The sequence below is a fragment of the Apodemus sylvaticus genome, chromosome 1 (assembly GCF_947179515.1).
Source record: "Apodemus sylvaticus chromosome 1, mApoSyl1.1, whole genome shotgun sequence".
Lineage (NCBI taxonomy): Eukaryota > Metazoa > Chordata > Mammalia > Rodentia > Muridae > Apodemus > Apodemus sylvaticus.
Genome location: NC_067472.1, coordinates 121,937,104 through 121,947,527, shown reverse-complemented (window position 1 = coordinate 121,947,527; position 10,424 = coordinate 121,937,104). Strand labels below are relative to the sequence as shown.

The 10,424-nt window shown below is 38.6% G+C and overlaps 1 protein-coding gene across 1 annotated transcript; it reads left to right on the top strand.

Moving 5' to 3' along the window:
- The first annotated feature begins 736 nt into the window (after window positions 1–736).
- Window positions 737–1,666, top strand: LOC127681593 (olfactory receptor 14C36-like). Its single transcript, XM_052177991.1, has one exon. The coding sequence runs from the start codon at window positions 737–739 to the stop codon at window positions 1,664–1,666; it is 930 nt and encodes a 309-aa protein (XP_052033951.1).
- The last annotated feature ends 8,758 nt before the right edge of the window (window positions 1,667–10,424 follow it).

Here is a 10,424-nt window from a genome sequence, read left to right as displayed (position 1 = left end):
TACTTTATGCCAGTAGTTTTGCAAGGAGAGGAACTTAGCATATTATATAACTTTATATTAAACTACTTAAAACTTATTAAAATAATAGTATTCATAAGATAACTATTATTATGGAAATTAATTCTGAGAGCTTAACATCATACCATACAAGTTGACAGTCAGCCACATATATGTATATTAACAACTAAGCATTAGTAGTCTTTCTCTATAAAATCAGCAAACAGACTGAAAAACAAAACAAGGACACATCTTCACAGTATCCTCAAATAATTTATCAATATCTCAGAGTAATTCTAGCCAGCCAAGTGAAAGATTTGTTCTGTGGTTTGAATAAGAATGTCCTTGATAGTCTAATATATTTGAATACTTAGTCATTAGGGTGTGGCATTACATGTGAAGGATTTGGACCTTTGTCCTTGGTTGAGTAAGTATGTCATTGTCAGAGGAAGTGTGTCACTGTAAATGCAATGATGTTTCAAAAGTCCAAGACAATCCCAATCTCTCTTCTCTTTCTGATGCCAATAGAACTGAATGTAGAACCCTCAGCTATTTCTCCAGCAGAACTCAAGAATTAAAATAAAAATGCATGTAAGCCAAAGATAAAATACTTGATTTTTCCACATAAAGCCAGTTTTAGAAAAAAGAAAAAATAAAGCGTTTCAAGAGAAATGCTAGTGATCTATCAAGTTATTCTCAGTTGCTGCTTCTCTTCCAGATAAACCTGTACTTTGATACTATGGCCAATTCTACTCTGGTGACTGAGTTTCTCCTGGAGGTTTTTGCTGAATCCTGGGAGTTCAGGCTCCCACTCAGTGTGCTGTTTCTGTTGGTGTTCCTGGGCAGCCTGTTAGGCAATCTTACCATCATCATTGCTACTACAGTTGACCAGACCCTGAACACACCCATGTACTTCTTCCTCAGGAATCTTTCCATTTTAGACATGGGCTATGTTTCTGTTACTGTGCCCAATGCTTGCATCAGCTCACTTACTGACCACAGAAATATTTCTATAGCTGGGTGTGCAGCACAAATTATTTTGGTCATCTTTTGTTCATGTGTAGAGATTCAGTTTCTTACTATCATGGCCCAGGACCGTTTTGTGGCCATCTGTAAACCACTCATGTACCCTGTGATTATGAACCACCAGGTCTGTGTTCAGACGACACTGGCTTCCCTACTTAGCTCTATTGTCATTTCAAGTGTGCACACTTTCAAAACATTCCAGCTGTCCTTCTGTCACTCTAATGTAGTCCCTCAGTTCTTCTGTGATATCCCCTCACTGCTGAGGCTTTCTTGCTCTGACACCTTTAACAACAAGCTCTTACTTCTTCTGACTGCTGTTGGGTTCAGTGGTAGCTGCCTTACCTTCATTGTTATATCATATGTTCGCATATTATCAACTGTTTTGAAGATTCCTGTCAAAGGAGAAAGAGGGAAAGCCTTTTCTGCCTGTGTTCCTCACATAATTGTGGTGTCTGTGTTTCTTAGTTCCGGAGCCTATGTATATCTAAAACCTCCAGCATACTCAGAAATGGTGGAGGATATGACTCTTTCTGTATTTTATACCATTGTTCCTCCATTCTTAAACCCTATTATCTACAGTCTTAGAAACAAACAGATAAAGGAGGCTGTGAAGAAAGTATTGTTCAGATTTTTTCATAGTTGAATGAAATAAAAAAAAATAACAGCGAAATACAAACACACAATCTAAGCATTTTTAAACCATTTATTGGAGAGCATTTTACATTATATATACTGCTTATAATTTCAGATTGCCTGTGTCTTTTTACTGGAAAGTTGAGTCCATTGTTGAGAGATACTAATAAAAAATAATTGTCAATTCATGTTATTTTCTTGTTGCTGAAGTAGAAGTACTAGTAGTAGTATTTGTGTGTGTGTGTGTGTGTGTGTGTGTGTGTGTATGTGTGTGTGTGTGTGTTTGCTTTCCTTGTTTTGGTTTTCTGGTATGGAATATACTTTTGCTATTATCTTAGGTGTAGTTATTCTCCTCTTCAAGATTTGCTTCTAGTATCTTCTGCAGGGTTGGATTTTTAGATAGATATTGTTTCAGGTTTTTGTTGTCATTGAATATCTGTCTTCTCCATTTCTGAAAATTGAAAGTATTATTACTTCTATTTCAATTTTTAAGTCTAGAATAATTTCCTTCAGTTATTTCTATCCCCCATCCTCTGGATTTCATGGAATTATATACGGACCTTATAATATCCTTCAGTTTTGGTTTGTCAATTCTTCAAGGGATTTATTGTTGTTTTTTTCTTCAAAAACCTATATCTTTATAAAGTTTGTTTTTAGATCGTTTTCTTCTACTTCAGTTTCATTGGAATATTCAGGTCTTTCTGTCAATACATAGCTGGGCTCTGGAAGTGCCATATTGTGCTGGCCATGATTAATTGTCATCTTTGGTATTTATGCATCTGAGTTTGGGATGATTATAGGTCTAGCACTATTTTCTGAGTTTGTCTTTGTCAGATGGGTGTTTTATTCCTTAGTTTATAGTTCTTTTGACTTGTAGATTTTGCAACCTGGATAGCCAAAAGTTGATTTGAGCTCTCACGTATTAGTGATTCTCTGACCTAGTTTGGTGCTTGACTTGTAGCAAGGGGTCTTTGTCTTTGTGATTGTTGTGGACTCAGCAGCTGTAGTCTGCCAATATTGGGGCAGGGGCCTGGCCATGGATCTGATAGTGTGGTGGGAGTGGAGATAAAGGAAACTGGAACATCATAAACTAAGTATAGAGAGTGGGACAGTTTGGGTGCTAGGGCGGTCACCCACCTTTTCTTCCCTGACCTCAATTTTTTTTACATTGTTACTTAAAATATAAGAATTGTGAATATTTTAAAGAATAGTGCACTGCTTTGTTTTTTGTTAACTTTACATTAAGCTAGATATATCTAGAAATATCTAGAAAAACAGAATGTTAGTGCCACTCCTGAACAGTGGTCTTAAATGATGTAAGAAAGGATGCTAAGCAAGCCATAAAATGCTAACAAATAGGCAGCACACACAATGATTTCTGTTTAAAATCCTGCCACCAGGTTCCTGATCTGAGTTCCTGTCCTGTCTCCCATCAGTGATGGAGTGGGACCTGAGTGTTGTAAACTGAAATAAACCCTTTCCTTACCAGATGTTTGATTTCATAGTGTTTTATCACAATGAGGGAAACCCTAAATAAGACAAAAATTATTATAATGTTCATGGAACATTGTTTTGCTCTTTTGCACATGTTGGTAAAAAGTCCTTAGAACTTTTGCATAGAAATGCCCTTTGAAGTAGCAGCAGCAGCTTGTCCAGCAGAAGGGCCATCAGTAGTGGCACCAAGGTGACAGGGTCCTAGTATGCCCTGTACCTACTACCACTGATCATTGCTGGCCAGCCGGGCTGAACGCAGTTGCGGATTTACAGTGCCTTCCACCTCACTGAAGCCACATCAAAACTCTGCCTCCCACCAGAGACTGTCCATCATCTTGGATCTCAGACACCAGAGAAAACTGGCAGCCTGAGGTACACAAACATAACCTGAGGCCAACATCGTGGGGGGTCTAAGCCTGACAGGCATTGGCCTGCACCCAGGCCCTGGGCTTTTCTGATGGCCATCGGTATGCCAACCCGGCCAGGAGGTTATTTGCCCAGCAGTCTGTCCCAGCGCATGCACTGCCATTTTGGCTACAGGATGCCAGAGAATTCTAGCAGGCAAAGCCAGCTAACAGTCATAGCCCGAGGCTAACACAGGTTTTAGACTGCACCCAGGCCCTTGGCTGTCCAGTGGGCCATCTGTGTATCAACACAGCCAGGAGGTTGTTAGCCAGGCAGACTCTCCCAGCACTTTCAGGGAGCACGCCATCTTGGCTACTTGACAGACCCAATTAACAATCATAGCCCTAGGCGAACATTGATCAGGACTAAGCCTGCAAGACTTTTGCCTACACTCAGGGCCTGAGCAGCTAGGCTAGCCTTGTGTGCACCAACCTGTTGGGGGAGCAACTGCTCAGCAGAGTGATCAGCACACAGAAAAGGTCCCCACAGCATACACTATCAGTATTCCCAGAAGGAGCACACAGGCACCAACTGGTTCACAGAGACAATCTTGGGCAAGGCACACTAGGGCTCCAAGGGCATCCAAGAGGAGGGCAGCACATCAGCAATCTGTGACAGGGAAACCCAGCCATCCAGTGTTGTCGGAATAGCCCTACAGCCTCAAAGGAGGCTCAAACAGCAGCCAGAGACAAGACCAACTAAAGCCAGAGATAACAAGATGGAAAAGGGTAAACTTAGGAATGCTACTAACAGAAATCTAGGCAATATGGCAGCATCTGAACCAAACTCTCCAACATCAGCAAGTCCTGGATACACCAACACACCAGAAAAACAAGATTTGGATTTAAAATCACTGGTCATGATGCTGCTAGAAGAACACAAAAAGGACTTAAATGAATCTCTTAAGGAAATACAGGGGAACATGAATAAGCTAGAAACCCATATAATGGAAACACAAAAAAATCATTTAAAAAATTCAGGAGAATAAGGCTCAAAAGATAGAAACCAATAAAGAAGAAACACTCTCAAAAAAAAAAACTTTTAAAAAAGGCAGGAGAAAGTGAGTCAAATGGCAGAAGTCATGAAAGAGGAAACACAAAAATCTCTTAAAGAATTAAAGGAAAACACAAAAAACAAATGAAGTAACTGAGAAAAACCATCCTGGATTTAAAAACAGAAGTAGAAACAATTAAGAAATCAAAAAGGGAGACAACTTTGGAGATTGAAAACCTTGGGAAGAAATCAGGCGCCATAGATGCAAATATCAACAACGGAATACAAGAGATGGAAGAAAGAATTTCAGATACTGAATATACCATAGAAACCATGGACTCAAAAGTTAAAGAAAATGCAAAATGCAAAAAGTTTGTATCCCAGAACATCCAGTAAATCGAGGACACAATGAGAAGACCAAACCTAAGAATTATAGGTATAGATGAGAGTGAAGATTTACAACTGAAAGGGTCAGCAAATATCTTCAACAAAATTATGGAAGAAAACTTCCCTAACTTAAAGATAGAGATGCCCATGAATATACAAGAAGCCTACAGAACTCCAAAAAAACTGGACCTGAGCAGAAATAACTCCCATCACATAATAATCTAAAGCCAAAATGTACTAAACAAAGAAAGAATTTAAAGGCAGTAAGAGAAAAAGGCCGAGTAACATATAAAGGAAGACCTATCAGAATCACACCAGACTTCTCACCAGAGACCATGAAAGCTAGAAGATCTTGGGCAGATCTAATGAAGACTGTAAGAGAACACAAATGTCAGCCAGGACTGCTATACCCAGCAAAACTCTCAATCACCATAGATGGAGAAAGCAAAATATTCCATGACAAAGCCAAATTTACACAATATCTTTCCATAAACCCAGCTCTACAAAGAATAATAGGAGAAAAACTCCAATACAAGGAGGGAAACTACACCCTGGAAAAAGCAAGATAGTTTCCTTCTTTCATCTAACCCAAAAGAAGATAACCATTCAAATATAAAAATAATATAAAAAATGACAGGAAATAATAATCGCTATTCCATAATATCTATTAACATCTATGGACTCATTTCCCCAATAAAAAGACAGACTAACAGACTGGATAAGGAAAGAGGACCCTACATTTTGCTGCATACAGGAAACACAACTCAGTGTCAAAGACAAAAACTACCTCAGAGTAAAAGGCTGGAAGATAATTTTACAAGCCAATGGTCTTAGGAAATGAGCCGGAGTAGCCATTCTAATATCAGATAAAATTGACTTTCAACCTAAAGTCATCAAAAGAGACACAGAAGGACACTTCTTGCTGGTCAAAGGAGAAATCCACCAAAAAGAACTTTCAATTCTGAACATCTATGCACCAAATGCAAGGGCACCCTCATTCGTAAAAGAAACTTCACTAAAGCTCAAAGCACACTTTACACCTAACACAATAATTGTGGGTGACTTCAACACTCCACTCTCTTCAATGGACCAATCAGAAAAACAGAAACTAAGCAGGGACACAGTAAAACTAATTGAAGCTTTGGACCAATTGGATTTGACTGATATTTATGGAACATTTCATGCTAAAGCAAAAGAACATACCTTTTTCTCAGCACCTCATGGTACCTTCTCCAAAACTGATCATATAATTGGTCACAAGACAGCCCTCAAGAAATATAAGAAGATTGAACTAATCCCATGTCTCCTATCAGATCACTATGGAATAAGGGTGGTCTTCAATAGCAACAAAAACAACAGAAAGCCCAGAAACACATGTAGGCTGAACAATACTCTGCTCAATGACACCTAGGCCAAGGAAGAAATAAAGAGAGAAATCAGAGACTTTTTAGAATTTAATGAAAATGAAGGCACAACATACCCAAACCTTTGGGACACAATGAACGCAGTACTAAGAGGAAAACTAATAGCCCTGAATGCCTCAAAAAAGAAATGGGAGAGCATACACTAGCAGCTTAATGGCACATGTGAAAGCTCTAGAACAAAAAGAAACTACTTCACCCAGGAGGAGAAGAAAACAGGAAATCATCAAACTCAGGGCTGAAATCAATCAAGTGGAAACAAAGAGAACCATACAAAGAATCAAGAAAACCAGGATCTGGTTCTTTGAGAAAATCAACAAGTTAGATAAACCCTTAGCCAAATTGAACAAAGGGCACAGAGAAACTATCCAAATTAACAACATTAGAAATGAAAAGGAGGATATAACAACAGAAACTGAGGAAATTCAAAAAATCATCAGATCCTACTACAAAACCCTATACTCAACACAACTGGAGAATCTGGAGGAAATGGACAATTTCCTAGACAGATAACAAATACCTAAATTAAATCAGGACCAAATAGACCATCTAAACAGTCCCATAACCCCTAAAGAAATAGAAGCAGACATTGAAAATCTTCAAAGATAAAAAAGCACAGGACCAGATGGTTTTAGTGCAGAATTCTATCAAACCTTCAAAGAAGACCTAACACCAGTACTATTCAAAATATTGCATTAAATAGAAACAGAAGGAACACTACACAATTCCTTCTATGAAGCCACAATTACACTGATACCAAAACCAGACAAAGATCCATCAAAGAAAGAAAGAAAGAGAACTTCATACCAATTTCCCTTATGAACATTGATGCAAAAATACTCAATAAAATCTTGCCAACCGAATCCAAGAACACATAAAAACCATAATCCACCATGATCAAATAGGATTTATCCCAGGAATGCAGGGTTGGTTCAATATATGGAAATCCATCAATGCAATCCACTACATAAACAAACTCAAAGAAAAAAACCTATGGTCATTTCATTGGATACTGAAAAAGCATTGGACAAAATTCAGCATCCTTTCATGCTTAAAGTCTTGGAAAAAACAGGAATTCAAGGCCCTTACCTAAACATAGTAAAAGCAATATACAGCAAACTGGTAGCCATCATCAAATTAATGAAGAGAAACTTGAAGCAATCTCACTAAAATTAAGGACTAGAGAGGGCTGCCCCCTTTCTCCTTATCTTGTCAATGTTGTACTTGAGGTACTAGCTTGGGCAATTAGACAAAATAAGGAGGTCAAAGGGATACAAATAGGAAAGGAAGAAGTCAAACTATCATTATTTGCAGATGATATGATCGTCTACCTATGTGACACAAAAAACTCCACTAGAGAGCTCCTACAGCTGATAAAAAACTTCAGCAAAGTGACAGGTTGTAAAACCAACTCAAGCAAATCAGTGGCCTTCTTATACTCAAAGGATAAGCAGGCTGAGAAAGAAATTAGGGAAATGACACCCTTCACAATAGCCCCAAATAGTATAAAGTACCTTGGTGTGACTCTTACCAAACATGTGAAAGATCTGTATGACAAGAACTTCAACACTCTGAAGAAGGAAATGGAAGAAGACCTCAAAAAATGGAAAAATTTCCCATGCTCATGGATTGGCAAGATTAATATAGTTAAAATGGACATTTTGTCAAAAGCAATATACAGATTCAATGCAATACCCATCAAAATCCCAACTCAGTTCTTCATAGAGTTAGAAACAGCAATTCTCAATTTCATCTCGAATAACAAAAAACCAGGGATAGGTAAAACTATTCTCAACAACAAAAGAAATTGTGGAGGAATCAATATCCCTGACCTCAACCAATACTACAGAGCAATAGTGTTAAAAACTGCATGGTATTGGTACAATGACAGGCAGGTGTATCAGTGGAACAGGATTGAAGATCCAGAAATGAACCCACACACCTATGGCCACTTGATCCTTGACAGAGGAGTTGAAAATATCCAATGGAAAAAAAGATAGCCTTTTCTACAAATGGTGCTGGTTCAACTGGAGGTCAGCATGCAGAAGAATGGGAATTGATCCATCCTTGTCTCCTTGAACTAAGCTCAACTCCAAATGGATCTAAGACCTCCACGTAAAGCCAGACACTTTGAAGGTAATAGAAAAGAAACTAGTGAAGACCCTTGAGGACATTCGTACAGGGGGAAATTTCTTGAACAGAACACCGATAGCATATGCTCTAAGATCAAGAATTGAGAAATGTGACCTCATAAAATTACAAAGTTTCTGTAAAGCAAAGGACACCATCAAAAGGACAAAACAGCAACCAACAAATTGGGAAAATATCTTTACCAACCCTACATCAGGTAGACGGCTAATATCCAATATATACAAAGAACTCAAGAAGTTAGACCCCAGGGAACCAAATAATCCTATTAAAAATGGGGTACAGAGCTAAACAAAGAATTTTTACCTGACGAACTTCAGATGGCCAAGAAGCATCTTAAAAAATGCTCAACTTCTTTAGTCACTAGGGAAATGAAAATCAAAACAACCCTGAGATTCACCTTACACAGTCAGAATGGCTAAGTTAAAAATTCAGGAAACAGCAGGTGTTGGCCAGGATGTGGAGAAAGAACACTCCTACACTGCTGGTGAGATTGCAAATTGGTACAAACACTCTGGAAATCAGTCTGGTGGTTCCTTAGGAAACTGGGTACCTCACTTCCATAGGATTCTGCTCTACCACTCCTGGGCATATACCCAGAGGTTTCCCCAGCAGGTAATAAGGATACATGCTCCACTATATTCATAGCAGCCCTATTTATAATAGCCAGAAGCTGGAAAGAACCCAGGTATTTCTCAACAGAAGAATAGATGCAAAAAATGTGGTATATTTACACAATGGAGTAGTATTCAGCCATTAGAAACAATGAATTCATGAAATTCTTAGACAAATGGATGAAGCTGGAGAATATCATACTAAATGAGGTAACCCAGTCTCAAAAGATCAACCATGGTATGCACTCATTAATAAGTAGATATTAGTGTAGAAAATTGGAATATCCAAAACATAGTCCACACATCAATGAGTTACAGGAAGAACGGAGGAGTGGTCCCTGGTTCTGGAAAGAATCAATGTAGCATTATAGGGCGAACCCAGAACAGGGAAGTGGGAAGGGGTCGATGGGAGAACAGTGGGAGGGAAGGGGGTTTATGTGACTTTCGGGGAGTGGGGGGGGGCAGAAAAGGAGAAATCATTTGAAATGTAAATAAAAAATATATCGAATAATAAAAAAAAAGAAATGACCTTTGAACGTTCTGAGATTAGTGATGGGATCATATATAATGATGCTTATAGCAATGTGAATCCTGGAGCCTGACTTGTTAAATTTCAGAGGAAGATGAGAGTCCCTTAGTTGTTCTATTAGGGAAATCAATATTTTAAATTAAATAATTTTGCTTTGTGAATTGCAAATGTTCTGCTGGGCTATTTAAGAAGTCAAAATCAATTAGGTAAAATGTCCATGAACTATTTCTTCAGCATCAGCATGCAAAAACTGTGGTCCAGAAGAGACAAAAGATGATGTGTTTCAAGTGATACTAGTTTTGAAGGCATGAATAGGATCAAGAATAGCACTAACACTTAGTCTTATGTGAAATCAGGACAGCTGCTGAGGTTTGGCATTATGAAAGACCATGGAAGAACAATAAATGATGTGTTTATAAAACGATAAAGAGAGAAGAGGTATATCTTATAGGGTTGTGGTAAGGTATGAGAAAAGGAGTTTTCTCAGTGGGCTCAAGATGAGGCATCACTTACTCCTCAGTGACCAGTCACATGGAGGTTTAGTACAGAATTTAGTTTATTCAAGGAAAGGAGAGGGTACTGAAGAGGGTACTAGAGACAGAAAGAAGGAGAGAATGGAGAAGTAGAGGCCAGACTCAACCATGTGCAGAGATGGGGGAGGGTATGCAGAAGAGAGAAGAAAGGGTGAGAGGACAGGGAAAAAGAAGGGAAGAAAGTCCAAGAGAACAAGAGAACAAGAGAGGGAGGAGAGGTCAAGCATCCCTTTTCATAGTGCAT

Excerpts from the sequence above, each read along its gene's own strand:
- LOC127681593 (XM_052177991.1), top strand. The coding sequence starts at position 737 with ATGGCCAATTCTACTCTGGTGACTGAGTTTCTCCTGGAGGTTTTTGCT.